The following is a 23,518-nucleotide window of genomic DNA, read 5'->3' on the forward strand; positions in this document are numbered from 1 at the left end:
TTTTTCTGTAGTCTTTACAAAAAAAAATATAATAAAATAGTAAAATTTTAAAATTTGAGCACTTCTTTAATGTCGAAAAATTTTACTTTTTGATAATGACAGTAATGTGTCTTTGGTGTTCACTATGTATTTTTAACAAGAAAAAATAAATCAGTCATAATTCTAGCAGTCAAAAGATATGTCATGCCATACTTATCATACACTAAGTCATACTATGACAAAACATGAAGATAAAATTATGCAATAACATGACAAATTAACTTTTCAAACTAAAAGAATTCTTTTTTTTATGTGAAGTTCTATTTCAGATTATAACAACATATGAAAGTCAGTCAAAATAAGGATATAAATAAAATAAAATGCCAAAAATAATTATTTTAACATATAAGCAAAGCCATTTCCTTTTAATTTTAGTAAATATACATAACAATTTGACTCAAATAAACTATTACTCTAAAAAATCAAGGAATCAAGAAATATTTTTTTTAGATTCAAAACTAATGGTACATTAGTTAAAATATATTTATCCTTAATTTTTTTTACTAAACTAAATTGTGAAAAAAGGGTTATGAAGAAAGGGAGAGTTTAAGTAGGGAAATCACTCTTTAGGGGGAGTAGTAATTGAAAAATATACATTTAAAACTATCCATAATATATGTGTTAAGTCTATAAGTAAAATAACATGTCATACACATATAGAAATATTAAAACATTAAACTTCTATTCCTAAACATATCTAAACTTATTAGGAAAATATATGCAAGGGAGAGGGGGGATTTAAAAATATGATTAAATAACAAGAAAGTGCTTAATACAAGGAGGCAGGGCTTGATGTCTTATTTACATGCAGCATGGCTTCATAAGTTCATAGCATACCAAAGCTTTTTGATTTACACACACTTTTAAGGCAAGCCTACTTTATTCCTTTATTTATATTTATTAAAACTTTTAAATGGAGCAATATTACATCGAAATATTACGCTTCTAGCATTTTTTTATTTTAGATTTTAGTTAATAACATTTATACAAAAGTTAGAAATTTGAAGTTAGTAAAAATATAATATATATTTTCGACTAGATAAATCACGAAACCTTTTAAAATATAAGATATTAGTTTTATAAGTAGCGTAATTATTTGCTTGTCATACTGTTAAATATAATAATGAACGCCTGCAAACGAAAAAAGACTTAATATTTGAAAATAAGAGAAAAGTGTGTGTATAATATAAATATGATAATCCTATATTTGTTTATTATTCCTAAAGTCTGTTAGTTTTTTATATGTTTGATCATGTATTTGGCCATAACAGACCCTTTTCAACCTAAGATACTGAAATAGTTCCTTTATAAGCCCAAGTAATCAGTTTTGCAATATCTTTCTATTTCATGGAAAACAAATGAAAATACTAAAAATATGCAAATTTGGGTGTAAGTTTTTATATGTATACATTATCAAACATATAAAAAACTAGGAGACTTTACAGAGATATATATATATTAAAGTAGCTTGTTTCCAATAATTTGAGTATTTAATATTTATTGCAAACTCTGCGGCACTTTTTATACATTCCCATACATATCTGTTGTATTTCGGGGCAAAAAAGAGATGTTTATCAACCAGGCTTTTGATATTATGATGTTTTAAATGATTTTATATGAAATGATAGAAAAAGATGCCTACTTCTTAAAGTTTAAACCTAATAAGACCTAAACTTAAAGCTATTACCTCCCTAGCTATGCATGTATGTATTTTTGTAATGATAAAACTTATTAGCATGATGTTAATGTACCTTCATGTAATCTATGAATCTGATTAAAGTAATTTCTAGACATTAAATCTGTTTTTATATGCAGATATCGTACAATATTGCCATTTTTACAAATTAGAGAATGACAATTTAGCTAAAAGTGTAACAAAACAAAATACTGTTCAATAGTATTTTCCTTTTATCTTTTAATATATTAAAATGGAGAACAATGTTTTTTCTTAATAAACTCTTTCCCCAAAATTCTCATTGTTTATGTCTTCCAGGCGTGAAGTTGCACGGGGAATTTATAAAAGGTGAGGACAATGTTGTTCAAGGGTCGGTTAGTTCTGCTGTCACCTGCCCAACCCTTTTTCTACAGAATTCAAAGCCTAATTGTGTCTACTTTTCAATTTGAATGTTTTTTTTCCAGGAATTAAACTTGAAAAAAAACTTTTTTATAAAATTTGGAGAAATTATTTAGTTTTTCTGATAGCTACGATACTATGGATGAGCATCTTTAACTTTTTTCTTGGATTGCATATAGCTTCCAATATAAAATTAAGGTCAGGCCCCCATCTCAACTTTAAACCTGCATCACCACATCAATCTAAACACTGGCTATTTTATTTATGCATGGATATATGTATGTTTTTTTCAATCTTTAAGGCATAAATTATGCTTATCTGTAGGCCTGTTTGATGGATGGATGGATTGGGAGAAAAAGGTTAATATGATGACTTAAAATTTTATACATGAGTACATGTATACCTACTGTTTGGGACAAATGAGATTATTTTAAGAGTAATACCTAAATAATGGGGAAAAAACTTAGAAATCAAGGGGATATCTCTAGGGAAAGTTAAAGAAATTGAAGAAAAAATGCTCTAAAAATCTCTTTTTTACTCCTTGACAGATTGAGAAAAAACAATAAATATCCTAATTGTCTAACTTGGACACAAGGCGTCTAATCCAAAACAAATTTTCGCCTTGCAAAAACAAACTTGCATTTTAGACTTCTCCATTTTTTGCACACTTGGGTACTAAGTCATAGTCATATGCTGGTTAAACAATAAAACAGCAATTTAAAATTTTAGCAAAATCTCCCCCATACATAATAATGAAAAATGCGCAAAAATATTTGCGCAATTTCATTTCTAACTTATTTGACAAACTCGCTAAATTTAAATGTTTGCTTAATTGTAGGACCTAAATGTTATGGGCAGTGCCTCTAAAAAAATAAACAACTTTATGAATGGGGAGCCGGGTTTACATGCCTCAATCTGGGGTGATACAAAATTTAGGAATAAAATAAATTAAAAAATATAATTTTACACTTTTTGTGTTGATAAATCTTATTAAAAATTTAAAAAATGTTATCATAAAAATATGTCAGTAGCCGGTCAGATGAAATCAATGTTTGTGATGTCCAGAAAAATATATTACACACCCCATTAGCTAACAAAAATATAAACAATCCTCAAAGATTAGGCCAGTCTCTACAATAACATATAGATAAAAGATAATTTTGATAGCGTAGCTTCTAAACATTTATCATATCTGTATGTTTCAAGATTATAAATATATACTATTTATTTGAACTTAAGAAAAAAAAATGATTGACAGATGGAAAAATAAGCATAAACCCGATATTTCCTTCCTTTTGCAGAATAAGGGGGGGGGGGTGTGTACAATTTGTTAAATAAACAATGAATTAAATAAATATTTATTGGGGAAAGTTGTAGTTGTATTTGAGGCAATTCCCTTGGGATGACAGGCATTAGCCCCAGGGAAATTATGGGATAAGACAGTGGCCGATAAATTGATGTACATCCCCAATGATGATAAACAAAATTATCCCTTTTATAAGTTACAATTAGTGAAATGTAGACACCTAATTTAATGAACTAACCAATCAAAAATCAATAAAAATCCCAAAAGTTGAAGATTGGAAACTTTGGGGACTAGTGTAATGTAAAGCCTAATGTCCCCTCCCTCCCTGGATTAGCCCAGACTATGTATGTATGTATATTGTACTTCAATCAAGGAGATAAAAAGAGTTTTAAAGATGAAAGATAAGCAAAGGGTTATTTTTGCTTTATAATAGAATAAAATTATCTAATAAATTTTAAAAAGATATGTCAATTTTATTGCGTTATAATTCTTTTGCGAAATCTATTTCAATCTGACTAGCAAGAAAACTGTACAAGAAAACAAAAATTTCTATCTTAAGTTGCGAGTTTTTTTTTGAGGATTAAATTAACCAAGTTGGAATATTTGGCATACCTTTAGCGTCGGGTCAATGTAAAGCGCTCACATATCTCTTTATTTGCATTATGCAGTTAAGTAGACAATTTATCTTTTTTTTAAACTCCTGTACATTTTCGAGGATTTTTTTCTTTTCTTGTTCCTAGATTTTTTCAGTGCAGTTAAGGTATTGCAATTAATGCAAAATAAAATTAAGCTCAAGACTGATCAACATTTGCAATGTTGTAGACTGGCAAATTATTCGCGTCTGTAAGCAAATTAAATGTACATTAAGTAACCGCTTTTCTCATTGAATCATTCAGACGAAATAATCTAAAAATAAATCTTATCTTATTTTTCTGACATGTCAATTATAAAAAAATATGAGAACAATTAAGAACAAGTATTCAAAATGGAAACAAGATTAATGGAACCTAATTGTGTGTATCTTTTTTCATTTATGTGCTTTTAAATACATATCTTTTGCTTGAAACATGCATGGATGTTTATAAAATCATTAAACTAAGGATGTAAAATTACAATGCGTTTCAATAAAAGCACAATTATAATATTATTTGTTCACAACATGCAAGTAAACTGACAGGCAGTGGGTCATAATTAATTTATCATGGAAAATCCGAGAAATTTGACATTTAATTACTCATAACTTTCTTTCTATATTGAGTAGAAAAATTGGGCTAAATTAATGAAGTTCTCACATACTTAACCCTTTTGCAGACTTGCAATTTGTTCACCCTTTGTTTCAAACTTTTTTGGCGGATTTCCAAGAGAAGTGAAAACGTGAATATCATTTTGTTTACCTGACCTTTGCTATAACAACATTTTTTGCTTACAATGGACCCCTCCCCCCCCCCCCCCCCCTCCTTAAAATATTAAAAATCCAAGCTATTAATGAATATGCAATCAGGCATCAGGCACTTTTTATGCAAAAATTAAATAAAAATGGAGGATTAACTTAAATGACTAGGAAATTGTTAAGTTGCAGGGAATGTTAAAATATTACATCGTTGCTTCGTAATAAATATTCCAATCTTGAAGCTCAAGGGTCAGTTTTGTCCATTTTCAGAAAATTTATCATAAATATTTTATGCTCAAGAATAAAATTAATGCAAATCACAGAAACAGTTTTTTAAAACACCAACTAACAAAATGCAATTTTTTGTGGCCAAATAATTTGGCATGCCAATATCTTAGCAGACAACAATATATACTTTATCAATTTATTAACAAGAGAGAGAGAGAGAAAGGTTTATATAATAAATCATATGCTTTTAATCAAATAGTGTAACAACATGCAGAATGGGGGAAGGAGACGAGATAACCGTCTTACAGACGTACGTCCTACCCATGATTCTCTAACAAAACATAACGGCCAATGCAAGTGGAAGTCCTGTACTAGGCACTATTGAGGTCATGACCAGTTTTTTTTATCATAATTTTTTTGTACATTTTCATGCTAATGTTTTATCATAACTTAATATATAATATCATGCTGACTTTTTTAATAATACACATGAGCAAAATCATACCATTTTTTTATGCTGTAAATTTAACATATTATAGGGCACACACAAAGATTATTAATAATAACAGCTAAAAACTACATAGACTTTTACGTTTGAAGCCCTAAAAGTGATCAGAAAGAAGATTAGGCTGGAAAAATACCAAGATATGTTAAAAATTGCACTCCTGGTGAAAAATACATAACAACTTTTTCAAGGCAGGTTTTTTTTTTAATTTGGCATTGCTTCATTTCATATGGATGATATTTGCTGGCTGGATACAGCAAGGATAGCTAGCCAGCTAGACATCTAGCAAAACTGCCACACACACACTAATTTACTACCAAGTGCTGTACTGTAAGCTCCAAACAGCAAAGTTTTTATTTAACAGCCAAGGCAAAAGTGAAGTGACAGGTTTTTATGGGGAAGTAAATGCAACTTCCCAATAACCTGAACACACATGCAATACTCACTTACAGAGGGACTTACTTCATTTCAATCATTTCAGTTCAAAAATATTTGTTAGAATTTTAGTATTAAATCTTTTTACATCATAACATATTTATAATTATTTTAATTGATTTTTGTGTAAAAAAGCAATTAAAAATAATTATAATTTTATTGCACTAGTAGATAGAACAAGTTTTTTATAGCACCAATACTTTCAGAAATTGTACAGGTAGTACATGCACACACAGCAGCAGAAAAAGAAACAAACATAAAGTGTATGTAAAGTTAGGCACAATGAAAGATCAATTGTCAACAATCATCAATATTAGAATTAGAATATTTTCATTAAAAGATTTTTATAATGAAGAAGTAATTAAATGATTTAAAAGGTCTTTCATTATCCTAACTGATGTACTCTGCACAATTGAGTAAAAATGTTGAAAACAATATCATAAAAGTATTAACCAATCAAATTTAAATTAATCAACAACAGTAAAGTTCAGCTCGTCATCAAAGGGTTAAAACTTTAAAATAACACAATGAGAACAAGCTTACTCTGTGAGAACTATCATAGTCTTAAATCTTAATAATATCAATTTATAAAAAGGAATAAAAGGGGGAAAGGGAGATATAGAGATTAAACATTTCAAAATCAGATCTTTTTAGAGATTTTTGCCCTCCTAATAATTGAGAAATATATGTAAATGTTATATTTAATAATATTTAGGCCTTAGATATAATATTAGGAAAAACTATTTCACTGGTTTCTTAAACAAAATATCAGTTTGAGTATTTTTTGTTTGTTAATGAGTGTTTTCAGATTCCTACCTCCATAAAAAATATCAATTGTAGGTACATTCTTACATGGAAAATTAGGGAATATTATTTGTCATTGTTTTTTTATTTACAATGTTATAATTTGGGCAGTTTTTTAGAGATTTCTTGGTTAGTAAATAAAGTATCATTTAATAATCATCATACATATAAATATTGCAAGATTTTCAGTCAGCAATTTAGATATCATTTTTTTTACATATGAACAGCAAGCCTCTGAAGAGTGAAGATGCACAAAATTGTAGCATAACAAGAACAATACAGGCCCATGAGAATGTACCTCAGGCTGGATAAATCATACATTTACAACATTATGCAATGTGTAGTTTAGTAATACTCTGTCATTGTTATAATTATAGACTTTATAGTTATTTAGTTAGTAGATGCCAAACGTAATTTGAATAGCTTTACATATCATTGTTGAAGAATAAACTAAAAAGTAACAATCTTGAGAAATTTTAAACAGGTTTCATATTTCCAAACTTTGTAGCATAAAACCAAACATGTGTTGTTTGTACGTTTTGTGCTTGTTGAATGTAACGTACAAATGTGCACTTTAAATGCTTATATATCAAGATAGATGGAGAGATAGAAAAACACAGCAGGCATTTTGATAATACAACATGGTACAACGTGCTCTTGCTTGGATGTAACTGTAGGCAGGCACATTTCTCAGGCGTTGCGCTAGCTTCACCATATTTGATTATGCACGTTCTTGGCTTTTTTTTATCTTTACCTTCTTCTTGGCCAACGAATAACAGGCTGATGCTTGGTTGGTTGGTTAGTTGTTCAGAACTTTCTTCTTTCAGGTTCTCATGAACAGGGATGGTATACAACTTCAATAGATGTATAGGGTTGAGAAACTCTCTGCTACGATGGATAGAGAACACAATTATTGAGATATTATCGAGATTCTCCGTAGTTTTTTTTATTCAGATGAAATCTGCTTAGAATAGACCAAGGCTTGTTGAACTACTGAGCTGTAATACAAGGCAGGCTATTATGGAGTCATTGAGGAGCTTTAGGAGGGCACTTTTCCATAGATTTGTTGAGTCAGATAGATACACCAAAATATAAACAGATCTTTACATTACTAGTGTCCCTCAGTTTTATTTCAGATCATAATGTTTTTTTTATATTCATCCAGGATTTTTGTGTGTTAGTGTGAGTTTGTGGTAGCGGCGGCTTAGCTGCTGCTGCTCCAACCGGCGGCGGCAGCCAGAAGCTGCTTAAATTTAGCACAATGCACATAAATAACTAACCAGAGTATGAAACACATGTAACATGTAACACTTTAGTACGGGGCAAACCGCCTGTACAGAGGGTTCTGGTACCCGGCAATAGGTCCGATTCCCTGGCCCAGGTACGGATCCGTCAGGGAGCCAGCGGCTGCCAGCTGCTGATATGCCTAACAATTCAAAATATATATAAATAAAATGTAGTTTGCGACTTTGAAAAGAAGTGAATGTTTAATTATTTTTTTTTACAAAAACCGGTTAATTTGATTCATGTAGTTATATTTTAAAAGGCTAAAAAAGTATTTTTAGATTCAGATGTCCTTTATTTCTAGATTACGGGATATTTATTATGATACCCCCCCCCCCCCTTTCATACCTTTCTAGGGGTCAGGTCATAAAAGACAGATTTAACAAAAAGCCTTGACAAATTATTTGTCTTTAGTCTTAATTTTGAAATTAATACAATCTACTATTTTAATAGCAGATTATCTAATAATTTATATATATTTTGTATCTGCCTGAGCTTGCTGTAATGTGAGTGTAGGTATCGTGGCGGCTGAGAGGCTTCTAGCGGCTAGCGGGAGGCTGCCCAGCTGCGGAGACTGGATAGCCGCCATTGTTGTGATAGCTGACGTTGCCATGGATGCCTGAAATAAAATTACAAATAAATTCCACCCACTATTTTTTCTACAGAAGGTTTAATTTTGTGTAACATTTTGTGAAACAATGGCTAATCAATCAACCAACCATTTGCAAGTATATAATTACCTGGGGAGGCATACTGACAAGAGGTTTACTGGTGGCGACAGCTGGATTTTGCTGTTGCTGTGGCTGCTGATTCTGCTGCTGCTGTTGTGACTTGATAGCTGCCAACTGGGCCTGCAACAATATATTACTCTAAGATTATTCCTTAAAACTTGATATTGTATTATATATGACATTTTTTCTGTTAATTGGTTCCAATAGAATTTTACCCGCCATGTGCACCCAAGCTCCCAGCTCTTACGGGATCATTTTTGTGGCGTGAAACTAACCTAACCTGTCAAATAGACATTGTTTTAAAATCAAAAGGGTGCTGTCTAAACAATGTATGTATGTCTTCATTTAGGTTGACCTTCATGTTTCCAGTATGGGTTCGAAGCCGATTAATATTAGCTGAATTAGAACTAGTTCTCAGCAATACTGAAAAGCATCGTATTACAGACAATCTTAACGATTAATAGAACAAAAATCACAAAAAAACTAATAATAGTTTTGTTATTCTGAGCCTTCGGTCCCTTGGGGCTAACACAACTGGTTTTATTCTTAAAAGTTTTCATTTTAATATCCGCGGAACGCTGTCTATGACACGGAGACAACTATTATCTGTTTACCTGTGCTTGTGCAATGACACTGCTGCTCATAGAGGTGACTGGAGCAGCCGACACAGCCACAGCTGATGAAACTGAAGGTACTGCTTGTTGTTGTTGTTGTTGCTGGGCTGCGGCCACAGCTGCCTGGTGGGCCTGGTGAGCTGCGCTCATGCCAGGTAAGGATTGGGCGGCCTGAACCTAAATTCAAGAAAATATTTATTTATGGTTCTAAGCCTTAGGTTGAAAACTAACTGGCTACGCGTAAACGAGGGGGCGGTTGTGACACTTTTTGAAACCAAAACTACAGGAATTCAATCTAAAAAAGAGCTACAGCACTGATATTTTGATTGACAGTCGCTTTAAAAAGATACAATGTAAAACTGTGAATTACTGTTTTTTCTTTCAACTCCCCCTTTTTGAAGACAAAGATTATCATCATTAAAAATAATATCTTTTAAAATCTGGTTCGATTATCGGAAGTGAATTATAGAGACCACTAAGAACATTAATTTTTAGGACATTTAATTGTAGCACTTAACTTTTTAATAAAAGCCTTTTAAAATATTGCTAGAATCCGGAATCCGCGGAAATCCGCTATTTTTTTGACTGATTCTTGTAAGAATCCGAATCCGGTCCAAAAATTTGACGGATTGCCATCCAATCATATGTCTGGGCCCTAGAACTAAGTAATATCATCTCTGAAGGGCACTCATAACCCTTATTTAACCTATCCTATCCTATAAAAAATGGAAAATCCTCTATTTGATGCTATTTTGTTTGTATGGTATGGGTTAAATAGACCACCTAAAAAATTAATACCTGTGCGTGTGCGGCTTGGGCCTGGGCTAAACCTGCGGCTCCAACCTAAACAAACAATCCATAATTAATATCAACATTTATACAGATATTATGAATTTTAGATAATTTAGAAATAAAGGGGGGAGGGGTTAATGCAACCATCTCGTAATCAGTGATTAAATGGCACTTAGAATTCGAAAAGTTGGAAAAGTAACGGCTAACGGCTGGCGGCTCAGCTGTTTTGCCATTTTTTGGATATCTGTAGTGTAAATTAGTCACGAAACCTATCTTCACATAATACTCTTTTCAACTCCAAAACGCTATCAAACGGTTTTAGACAGTAGCTGTAGGTACTAGAAGTTTTAAAAATGGTTATTTCCATCATTCAACATGGATTAAACCAAAAATATGTTTTAAAAAGTTGATTCCTACGTAATTGATGATGAATTTACCCTGAAAATAGGCAAAAAACGGCTAAACGGCTGAGCCGCCAGCCGTTACTTTTCCAACTTTTTGTTCAATTTAGGGAAAATAGACCTACCAAGGATTACTCATGCAAAAGTTCAGATCGAAATTCGAATTCTAAGTGCTATTTAATCACTGATTACGAGATGGTTGCATTAAACCCCCCCCCCCCTTTATGATTATGTGTTATGGAGTGTTGTTTTGTGAAAATTTAGTTAAAAATTAATCTAAGTGGTTTTAGTAAAAATTATACATTTAAATTTAGATCTTAAAGATTTGAAATAAAGTTTTATGGGGATTAGCAAAAAAGGATTTATACATGAAGAGGGGGGGGGGGGGGGGAGGTTATGATGTCAAACTAGTTTTAGTCCTCCTTGCTTGTGAGTTACAATTCTTAAATAGCTTTTTAGCAAGTCCATCCACAATATAATGTATAATTTCTACTAAAAACCAAATTAAATAATATGTACAACTAATTTCTATTTATCAACTGTGCTAACAAACACACACACATACACACACACACACAAAGAAATGAATGAAAAGTTCCATACTATGTTATTATGATAAGAAGACATGCTATGTTGTTGACCAGAGTTCCAGGGTGTACTGGCAGTACTGGCCCCCGCGTATAGTCGGGGCATCTAAATAGCAAATAAAAAAATGAGCACAGCAAACAGGATTATAGGGATAGATCAATAGATTAAAAGTTTGCCAAAATTTAATTTAATTTCTATTGATCTTTCCCAGAAACCCAAAGTTTAAATGACATGTTAGATTGAAGCTTAAGATTATTTTTCAAAGATGATAATAAGAAAATAAAACTGATTTAAACTAATAAAAAAATCATCTTTCAAAAAATTAATAACTCTTGTTAGTTATAACATGCATAAGAATTTTTGATAGTATAATTTAAATTGAAGAAAAATGATTATTATTTATGAATCTTAAAAGGGAGAAGACAGTGGACGCTAAATTGATTTACACCTCCAATTGGGTAATTATATCTTTTATTATTGGGGATGCACATTAATTCATCATCCATTGTCTTATCCCTTAAGATCCCTGTCCATTTCTCCCCCAAACTATTTTTAATCAATATTACTTAAGTATTAATGAGTAATGAGTGTTCATCTCCTAACATATTTTAATCTTCATTAATCATTATTAAATCGATATATTATAACTTGGATGTTGTTCAAGATTTTCATGTATTTTAATAAAGGCATACTCTTAGCAGTTGGCTAAAAAAACGATATCCTTCATCCCCTCCCCACCTACTGGATGAACGAACTGACCAATAAATGAGGTCCATAGTAGCAACCTAAAATCACGACAAATTTTTACTGTCATTATATCCACTTTTTCATAACAGAAAATTTTTATGCTACCTTACCTACATTTTAGCAAAAAGAAGTTTACGTTTTTATTAAATCGTATTTTTCAAAGAATATTTTTAAAAAAGAGAACACATAAATTAAAAATTCAAAAATAGGAAAACATTTGAAAGGTAAAAAGTAAGTTTTATGTAAAATAAATTAGCTAGGTTAATAGTCTTGAAGAATGTTGTTGTTAAAATATTTGCGCTTGCTTTTAATATCGGGGAAAGGGACAGATTTAAACTCATTTTAATCCTACAGTGAAGTTTTGTTCTACTATTATTCATTTTTAACAAGGTTGACAACATCCATAAAAGCAAGACTCATTCAAAGGTCAGAAAAACGTCCATTTTCTAATGTGGAGTATCAACGCATTTGATACTCAAAATTATTTTAAAAATAAAATCTAAACAAAAGTTCGCATAAATCTATCCCCAAATGACTACGTTTTTAGACTTGAAGACCTATTTTTTACAACAATCCTTGCAAAATCCTGTGCACGCCTCTAATTAAAATTAAAATCTCGGAATAGCTGGACCTCTCCGTGTGTGAATATTGAGTAAGGTCAAGAATATAAAAATTTACAACGTATTATCACAAAATTAATGAGGTATTATCCATTTTCTTATTTTTTTTAACAAGGACGTAAATATAATTGAAAGTTCTACTATATAAGATAAAATTAATATCTAACTTTTTTAGGCAATGCCATCACTTTCATAGGTGTCCAGTAAGATCTATGAAACGGCAAAAACAATTAACATTTTTGATAAGCATAGCAATAATGGCATCTAAAGAGGCAGGGAAGGCACATTCAACTGTAAATTACATACCAAAAGTTATTATAACCACATTATCTTATTCGTTGGCTCAAAAAATTAGGTTGATTGGTTAATTACTAACTATTATAGTTAAAACTTTTCAATATAATGTTTTAATAAACAAGGGAAAATTTCATTTATTATCATTAGGGGTTGTATATGAATTTATCGTTCATTGTCTTATCCCTAAAGATCCATGTGTCTCATATAAAACAACAAATTATCAAATAATAATTATAATATTAGCTGTATTTGCAGAACACACCTATCCGTGGGTCAGAGGGTAAAAGTTTCTTATGAAATGAAAGCTAACAAAATTGTATTTCTTGTAAGGATGTGTGGCATTATTAGTTCAGGGATCCAGGGTTAGATCTAGTAAAGGTTATTTCAAAATTTCTCAAAGTGTGTTATGGAAAGAAAACGAGGTTGCGGGTTTCATCGTTTTTTCACAGTAGCTTTTGAAAGGTTATTTCATCGTTTTTTCGCAGTAGCTTTTGAAAGGTTATTTTAGGTTAGGTTAATTAAATGTTAAAGATTGCCCCGTAGGGTTAGAAAATATGCCCCGCAGGGGCTAGAAATAAGATAACAGCTACTGTGAAAAAAAGACGAAACCCGCAACTTCGTTTTCTTTCTATGATCCCTAAAAGTTATAAACAAATATTGTTTTTTTGCAATATTTTTTTGTGGTAGTTATCATTGTTTTTAAGCTTTGTAACGACATAAAATCTATTTTAAAACTATTTCTTGGGCTTTGCTTTTCTGGAAGCTTTTCACAGTCAGATCTTCAATAGTTTTAGTAGCAAAGCAAAGCTACTATAAAACTAGAGATTGTCAAAAGAACGTACAGTTGTTTACTAATAGTTAAATATCAAATTTGCAATCTTAAGTCATATATTGACATTTTCAAATTGTCTATATTTTAGGTATTGTTTTTAAGCTCATCTAAAATCTTTTAATTACGTAAGAAGGGTGATTAAAAATAAAATACATTTTATTCTAATAAAGAAAATATTTTGAAGCGTATGACCGATAATTTTGCATATAAATAACTATATAGATATTTTTATTTCAATGTATTCAACTAATTTTTCACAAGTTCGTCCTTGTTACAATAAAAAGAAATAAAATATTTGAGCTTTAGAATATTTTATATTTTCTCAATAGAATTATTTAATTTTTTCCTCAACATATTTAATAAAGGGAACATCAAAGAATATTTTCTTTCTTGATTCTGGATTTTATAAAATGAGATTAAACAAATTATAAAACTATATTTAATTTGCAAAAGATATCATATCATTTCGAAGAATTTTTTTAAAGAACATTTATAAAAGATTGATGTTTAAGGTTTTTTAAATACATTACAGTATGAAAACAAAGAAATGAAAATAAAAGTTTTCTTTCCTTTTTTTAATAAAAATATCCATAAACATGATAAATATCTATACAAAGCTTCCCTAATAATTAGTAGAACTTGAATGGAATTTCATAATTCAAATTTTTACTAACTACATTACTGGTGAAACAACTAGCTTTAAAAGAATGTATTTCCCTATCCAAGATGAAAAGCTAGGCCGGCACCCTTTCTAGGAATTGTAAAATCTATGTCTCTACATTTAGGGTTCAGTCAAGTCAAAAATAAAATAAAAATTGCGCAAATTTATCACGATTTTATATGCTAATTAAATTTCTCCATCTACACAACGACGTATTGGCGTTGGCACAAAAAAAAGTTCTTTAAAAAATTGTCATATTTGATTTTGTATTTAAGATTTATCAAATAAATAATTTCAGAATTTAAAAATAAATCGAAACCCATAAAATATATAATATTTCAGTAATGTCGCTATATCCTAAAAATGTGTTTATTGTCAAAACACCGAGCCTCGACCTCATGATTTCTCAATATACGATTCTTTTTGTAGATCGTAAATTTCTTATTTTGTGTCATGCTTTTGTATTTAATGATTATATTTCAATTTACACGTATGCCATTACACACACACAAAAAAACAAGGATTGCAGGATTAGAGGAACAAATCTTTATGGTATACATGATCTCTGAAATGGCTTATTTTGTTGGGGAGTGCATTGAATTGAGATTTATAAGAATGTTATGAAAACTAAACAAAAAACTGCACAAAATCGTCACAGCCTAAACAATGCATTTGTGTTTTAGTGGATGGAAAATTTGTATATGATATTCTTGTGACGGGTTAATCCCTTTTTATTTTATACACTTGACAACATGGGGTCATATTATCAAATGGGGACGGATTCATGTAAAAAATTGTAGGAAAACCGCAAAATATTGCATTACAATATGGTTCTTATTCTTAAGATATAAAAATTAAATATCTAAACTTAGTAGTTGGATGTTTATAGTATTTCCTACCCAGTCTCAAAACGGCTGCAATATTAAGTTTTTTTTTATTTTAAGGAAAGCTTTATATTGGTCCGTTTTGTATAAACATAGAGTGTATGAAAAAGACATTCTGGTGACGTTTTATACATTAGAATTTAGAATAGGAGACGAATCATGAATACATATTACCCTTTCTGCAATTCAGATTCATTTCATACCAAATGCTTGGATGTGTAATTTTAGTTTTTTGTAAATTGCTAGCTATAAACCTTCCCAGGACCTATGTAGAACTACACTGTAAAGGAGAACCATATTACAAGAACCTTCGTTAGACAGACAGACACAGATCCTGTTACTTTCATATTAGGATTAGCAACCCTATAAACTCCATGTCACCTATGACATAAACATCTTATTATTAGAAAGAATTAGCTTGGCAAATTTTCAAGAAAAACAAAAGAAAAAGTCATCCATTAGATTTGCTAGACATTTCAAATTTGTATAACTATGAATACTGAATTAAATGACAGCATTTGTATAACAAAACAATTGAATTAATGGTCTCTAATTGTGTATTGTTCAGGGTAGTTTGTCTCATACATCTTGTAATAACTATAAATAGCCCAGTAGTAATGTTTATAAAACGACCTAAAAAAGAATAATCCAAGAGGGAAGGGACATTTTATACTGATAACTCAAAAAAGGAGAGAAAGGTTGTGATAAAATTACGTAAAGGTGTGAGTTTTAAGGCTCAAAAACAGTAATAGAACGATAATATTTACTAAATATGTGCATTCCTTATTTAAAAGAACTATATACAAATTTTGATATGAATTTTATCGTTTTACTACTGTTGTTAGGCTTTACACCTTTACGGAATTTTAGCACTAGGTTTTATTGAACTTCATTGAAGGAATACAGTGGGATAATTCTGTTTATTATCATTGGTGATGTATCTAATTTGACGTCCATTATCTTATCCCTTCAGAGGCTTCAAGCTAAAAATTCAAAACTAAGATCATTTTTTCAATTAGGTAACCCAGCTGTAAATAAACTATGAAGAAAAAAAAATTTGAGAAAAAATCAGAAAATAAATGTGTAGGTATATATTGTTAAAGAACCCAGCCGGGAGTAAATTTAGTCTCTTACTCAGCAATTTGGGTGCAAAACTGTATCCACCTATCTATCTATCTAGCTTGGGTGCACAATAAAATGCACTGCAGAATCATGTTAAGGATAAAAAACCAAGGTTGCCATAATTGACTGTTTTTTGTCTACAATTCATTAGTATAGACAACTCTTTTTTTCTTAGTTTATGACTAAAAAATCATATATTATATTATTATAAGTAATAATACAACAGTTATTATTTAAAGTTGGCAACCCTTAAATATTTCCAGATAAAAAGATAAAAATTCCTTTATCGCCCCAAAATATGGGAGAAACATGTAAAAACTCCAAGAAAATGTCTAAGATAGAATAAAAAATGCGCAAGGTGGCGAATGCCTCGGAATTACCCGCATTTTTTTCCCTGCTTGGCCTGATTCATTGGGGAGAAAAGTTTTTGTCTATTTACATAAGTCAACAAGTTGCAAAACTTGTTGTAAAATTGAATAGACTTAGCCTGAGCAGGCCGTGGCTTCAATTAACCAATTAAAGACTCCGCTAGCCTGCTTAATGCTTTTGTATTTTGTCAATAAATAGAAACTGGAACGATTTTTTGCTTCAATTTACCAGGGAGGGAGTGTACATTGGACTGTAAATTACGCCGGTATCTCATTCGAAAACTCAAAATTTTGGGTAATTTTCTAAATTTTTTATGGTTGATGCACACCAGTAATAATTTAAATCTACAAAAGTAGTAATTTTGTTGATCATCATAATTGGGTGAACATCAATTTTACGTCGATTGTCTTATCCCTTAAGATCCCTGAAATTTACAGAGAACGCCGGAGCTGAATCTAGTGCAACAGCCGCACGTTCGCCAGCCCTAGCTGCAACTAAACTAACAATATGTAGATTTAACAACACATTTCTTCAATATTAAATCAATTCAAAGTCGAAATTGTTGAAAAATATCCCCTCTCCCTCTGTTATTAAACAAGGATGACAACATCCATAAAAGCGAAGCTCTGAAACGGGAGGACAAACGGACATTAACACTTGTATAATGTCAGAACTGAATAATCAGAATGCGAATGTATAAGAGTCAAAGCAAAATTGTAAGTAAACTTGTTGAAAAACTGCTTGATACATGATAATGATTATGGACATACTTACATTTTTAGGACTTGATTATAGAGTTGCTTCGCTTATAATATTGTACTTTGTTGTCCCAGGAATCAGTATACCAAAAATCAGACCAATAGGATAATTAGGTCACATACAAATTTGTTGTTAAAAATGTAAAAAAATCAACATGTTTAAAATGGACGTACGGACATTTTGGTAATGATTATAGAGTTGCTACGCTTTCTATCTCGTACCTAACTATTACAGGAATCACAATGCAAAATTTGAAATCAATAGGACAATTCTAACTTGCCTAAATTAACGAAAAAAGCTATTTAAAAAAGTAAAAAAATCAACATGTTTAAAATGGACGTACGGACATTTTGGTAATGATTATAGAGTTGCTACGCTTTCTAAATCGTACCTAACTACTAAAGGAATGACCATGCAAAATTTGAAATCGATAGGACAATTCTAACATGTCTAAATTAACGAAAAAAGCTATCCGTGACGGACGGACGGACGTACGGACGGACGTACGGACGGACGGACGTACGGACGGACCGACCCTAATTATAGAAAAGCTTCGCTTTTAAAAACAATTATGAAAAATTTAAAACATATAAAATGTAGCATAAATTGTGAGGAATAACAAGTCCAAACTGGTCATTTTGAAGTTCTTGTTTAAAAGATCATTATTTAACCGCCCACACATCTTATAAATCTCAGGTTGGCCCAAAAAACTGCAAAAAAAAACATTTAAAATTAATTTATAATCTATAATACAAAGTAGATTGATGTCTGTCCGGCCGTCCCTTAAGATCTCGGTAAACACTGAACCGATTGGATTCTACTCTTCAGCGAATATGCCTACTGGTCCTGTGGTGGTTTTAGGCTATCATCTTGGGGTTTGGGACATCTCCAACCACTCCCAAAAAAACCAAAAAATTCCCCTCTATTAAAAAAAATTAATTTGAAATTAGTGGTTGCAGCACCTGAGGTAACTATTTTTTTTCTTTTTCAATTACCTCTTGGGGTAACGCCCCATAAGGCTAGGGGCGAAGCCGCTAGTACTTTAATAAAAGAATATATTTTTAAAATAATGAATCTTAGCACCACAATATGTAACGGAAAAAACAAGTAAATCAAATTATTTGCTATTTTCTGTAATTATCTGTTTTGATAGATAACCCATCAAATAAATTAAGAATGGCCGAATTTCAACATATTTTTTACACCTTGAAATATACATTTTTACACAAGAAAAAAAAGGATATTTGACTATGAAAACGTTTTTGCAATAAATATTTTGTAGCTTTCGTGTTATTTTAAAAGGGGTAGTTGCACGAAGTACATTTAAACTTTAATTTTGTGAACTGCATATTTGATAAATATTCTATTTTCTACCAGGTAATTTTAAAAAAATATTTTTGGTTAAATGCATCTTATATGGCTGACCAATTTTCACAAAAAACTGCATGATAATTATTGTAACTTAAGCTTACAATCAAACTTGTTAAATACACTTCATGCAACTATCCCTTTGTATTTTATGTTGTATAAAATATTTAGCTATTTTTAACTTTTTTAGATCAAATCCAATTACAAAACAAAACAAAAAGTGGACGAATTTACATTAAAAGAGAGAAAAATAATATTTTAACGGTAAGAAACAAAATGTTTGTGCCAAAATTTGATAAAGAATTACCAATATATTTCTTTTGTATGAAACTGGCCAATGATAAAAATAGTCGGGTCTAGTCTGCGTATAAAACAGAAAATAATAAAATAAGTAGCAACAAATTAATTAATATCAATATTCCCTTTCGTGGCATAGCCTGTTAAGGGGCGTTTCGTCGTATTTTCACAGTAGATTTTCTCCTATTTCTAACCCTTCGAGGAAATCACCTAACTTAACAAAAACTAACCTATCAAAAGCAACTGTGACAATACGCCAAAACGCCCCTTAAGAGGCGTTGTCACAATAGGGACTACACCCAAAATTAGTTTCCATTGCTTTTTCTGTTTTCGTAAATAAATTGTTGTATTCTATCTTATTTTTATATTTTAAAGTTATTGTAAGCACAACATTAATCTGAAAAATTGGGAGGAGAAGAAATAAAATAAAATTGATTTAGTTCTTTTTACAAACGTTTTAATCATCTTAAAATTGATAAATTATTTTATTTTCTATGAATATAAACAAGCATAGCATCAAATTTAGGATACCTATAAACATAGATTGATAATATTAAGTATAAGAATGAATTGCATTTATTTGCAGTTAACTGAAAAACTTTGTTGTCCTGTTTGCAAAAAAAAAGATTATAAGTGTTCAGACGATTCTCCAAAAAAAATTATCATTAATAACTTTAATAATTATGCAGTTTTTTTTTAAAAAAGATGAAATGCATTGACCATTATCTATTGATATTCCCTGATAAATAAATTCACTGCTTTCTTTATAAAATAAAATTATGTGGTTTTGAAAAAACGTAGCAAATATTTTTACATGAAAATGTTTTGCCAGACCTCAACTTTTCCGCGAATACATTTTCTATATTATGTGCATTTTTCTTTTTTAGCTAGCACTAACAAAATCTTAAAAATAACAACTTTCAAAGCAGATAAGTAAAGTAGTTTTCTCGTATTCATTCGAATCCGGTGGTTAGGAACCGGTTCTCATCTATACAAAAAAAAACTATGTCTAGCATCGTATTATATCCACTTTTCTACGAATATAATAATGTACAATGATAAGATTAAAACAAGTTTTTTAAGCTGGTGCCTTTGGCACCTCGGAGCTAAAAAAAACTGGTTTTAATCTTTCTATATCCGCGGAAAGCTGTTTATAATACGATGCGAGAAATAACTATTATTAATCAATAACTGAGTAATAACATTATTTTTTAAACTTCTACGCATCTAGGTTCTTAATCTAAAGGATAAAACGTCATTTCTTTATTAATGCATTCTATAGAGAAATTTCTTTGATGACAAAACCAAAATTAATGATTGTTTACAGAAATTGACAACTTTAATAGTTTTTTTTTCAACAATCTTCCTTAATCAGAAAAGAGATAATTGAAAAACCTAAAAACCATTAAAAACAATCATTTCATCTTTAAAAAAACAGTTGCTTTATTCAGCAGGAAAGGTTTGAAAAATAGCCAAAAACAACCCTAGGAAATATTAATCAATAAGCTAATTGGAAAAAAACATTTTGAAAGCCTTTTGCTTCAGACGAAAAAAACTGTATTACCGTTTTTGGAAATAAAACTAAATAATTTAAGAGGCACAAGCTAAAAACAAACTAAAATTGATACATCATCTTTAAACTTAAAAATAAAACACAAGGTCGAAAAAATCATTATGCCATAATTGGAAAAGAGAGAATGGAATAAAATTGGTATATATATAGAGACAATTTAAGAAGCATAATCAGAAGGGCTTTTATTGTTTAAGACTGAAAATTTTATAAAAATATAAAATATAAATACAAAGATTGAATTTTGTATTTAATAAATTAAGCACTTCAATTATTTAAATCCCCTCATCTTTAATTAAACAACCTGAACTAAATCAACATTAAAAACACAGCATGAAAAATAAAAAATATAAACATTAGGAAACGTTGACTTTCTTACATTTTCCTTAAATATGCGAAAAAAATTATATTTTTTCACATATTTTCGGTGATTTTTTGATGAATTCCTAGCGGCACTTTGACTATTGTTTTCTATAGGTTTTCCTACAAAAATGTCAAAAAACACCTCCAAAACAGCATAAAAATTTGTATGGTTATTTTAAATTTCAATTATTTAGTATCTAAAATGGCCAAGCAATCAAATAATTTAAAAATTTCAAATTATTTTATTTGCTGTTTTATCTGGACACCATTGTTTTCTTTCTAAAACAAAGCTTTTAAAATTACTGAAGTGTGTAAATTCTTCTTATTTCTTTCTTTTACTGAAGCTTATTTATAGATATACTAACGGCTTCGCCCCTAGCCTCTAGGGACTTTGCCCCAAGAGGTAATTTTAAAAAAGAATTAAGTACCCGTGGTGCTGCCACAACTACATTTTAAATTAACTGCCTAAAAAAACGGAGAAGATTTTTTACTTTTTTGTGGGGGGGTTGGGGGTGTCCCAAGCCTCAAGAAAATAGCCTAAAACCACCAAAGGACCAGTAGGTATATTCCCTCAAGAGTAGAATCCGATCGGTTCAGTGGTTGACGAGAACTTAAGGGACGGACAGAAATCGTTTACTTTGTATTATAGATTTAACAAAAATATTAAGTCTAAAAAGTCTTGTATTGTGAATTAGTGAAGCTATTAACTAAAATCAACGCATAATTATTTAGAAATTTTCCTAAAAATTGTGTATAATTAGTCATAATCTATCATTTCGGACTTTTTTTTTCTTTCAAAAACTAAAATATTATTTTTAGACATTTAAAAAGGTAAAGCTGCTCTATGATTGGTGAAGAAAAATAATACATCGCTCCTAAGCAAAAAAGTATCCTTCATATTCAGAAAATTCATTCCATTTAAAATCGCGGAAAATTCGGATATTTTTGTGGAGAAATGTTAGCATAAAACTTGTTTTGTGTTGAAACTAAAGGGATGTGGGTAAGAAGAGGGGGGGGGGGGAGAAGGAAGTGGGCTGTGAGAAAATTTTCACTTGAAATGTTTATCAGAATTCTGGTCCCCTATCCCTGGTTGTAATTAAAACATTCTATTTGGGATATTTTAATAAGTGCATCGAAAAAAAAGTTATCTACAAGGCTTTTAAGCTGCTTAAAATATTATCTTGATTGGAGTAGCTGAGTGCTTTCGCACAAAATGCCTGTTGTGCATTTATAAGCCCCACTCATCTTTGAAAAAAAAAATTTAGAATAATGACATAAATGTTTGAAGATTTTGTCATTAAATTACTGATTATGCTATATAATTTTAAAAATCCACCAACTAACAAGTTATACGAGCACAGACTGCCGGTTGATCTGACAAACGAACATACTATTTTATAGAATATCTACACAACTAATAAGCTATGATAAATATTGCAAATAATAAGAGGGTGAATGCTTTGAAATAAATAAAGTTAAAAGGGAAAATACCAAGTAGTTTAACTACAAAACAAAATTAATTCAAAGATAAGATTTGAAAATTTAAATAATCAGAATAATTAACTGATAGTAAAACTTACACTTTTTATGAACACTAGCGGCTACGCCCCTAGAGGACTCTAAGGCAACTCAAGGGAGGGGCAAAGTCTACACCCCTCTTTCAATTTAAGGGTTTTCTTTAATGGGGGAGGGTGTAACATATTTATTAATTGGGTGTAGATACTCTTCCCCAAAATAGTTATAAACCTTCCCAGGAACTATAAGAAGCTTCACTGAAAAGGAGAACCATATGCGGTTAACGAGATCTTTAGTTACATACAAAAAAGCTTACTACTTTATATATAATATGATAATAATTGTCCTTGTCATATTTACATTGGTTAACTTGAAACTAGAGAAAGGACCAACTAATTAAATACAAAAGAAAAAACATGAAAAGATTAAAATGTTGATTAATAGCACGCAACAAATTAATAAAAGAAATTCTATTTTTACACAACTAACTTTCACAATTAAAACAGCGTTCATAACCATCTACTAATTCTCTATAAATAAAATCTTTGAGCCTTACTCTTCTTAGGCGTTTGTACATAAAAATAATTTCATTTTTGAATATAAGGTTTAAGTACACACATTTCAGGTAAATGTTAAAATTTCTAAATTTAAAATAACTTTTTTTGGGCAACTTTACTAAAACACCATAGGAAATCATATTTGTTCTTTATATGCCACTGTCAGGGGTTGATAGGCAGGAATAATACATGTGCATAGGCCGTGTAGCTAGGCCTGGCATAATTTAGGTTTAATTTCCATAAAATTGATAAAAAAAATCATCTGAAGGAAAACTTCAATATTTTGTTAAATAAAAAATACTAAAAGAGGTGTAACAGATCGTTTAAAGTATTTGAGAGAACCTGAGGTTAATTCTTTAAAAAATT

At 30.4% G+C, this 23,518-nt stretch overlaps 1 protein-coding gene across 7 annotated transcripts in view; it reads right to left on the minus strand.

The window, feature by feature from the left end:
• The window catches only part of LOC145330278 (uncharacterized), a 173,657-nt gene that overhangs the window by 3,515 nt on the left and 146,624 nt on the right, over positions 1-23,518 (minus strand). For 2 of the 7 annotated variants that reach the window (XR_013883348.1, XR_013883347.1), the window contains 6 exons: positions 11,207-11,296; positions 10,209-10,253; positions 9,411-9,587; positions 8,806-8,916; positions 8,556-8,684; positions 7,536-8,207 (listed from right to left, as the gene is read on the minus strand). Coding sequence is in view for 4 of the 7 variants with exons in the window: in XM_080174909.1 (XP_080031035.1) it covers positions 8,094-8,207; positions 8,556-8,684; positions 8,806-8,916; positions 9,411-9,587; positions 10,209-10,253; positions 11,207-11,296 (666 nt within the window). In the remaining 3 variants the exon portion in view is untranslated. Of the gene's footprint in view, positions 1-2,612; positions 8,208-8,555; positions 8,685-8,805; positions 8,917-9,410; positions 9,588-10,208; positions 10,254-11,206; positions 11,297-23,518 lie in introns of those variants that run through there. The other 5 variants (XM_080174909.1, XM_080174907.1, XM_080174910.1 and 2 more) reach the window with 3 other exon arrangements.

The sequence above is a fragment of the Acartia tonsa genome, chromosome 10, assembly GCF_053477335.1.
Source record: "Acartia tonsa isolate MP-2025a chromosome 10, ASM5347733v1, whole genome shotgun sequence".
Taxonomy (NCBI): domain Eukaryota; kingdom Metazoa; phylum Arthropoda; class Copepoda; order Calanoida; family Acartiidae; genus Acartia; species Acartia tonsa.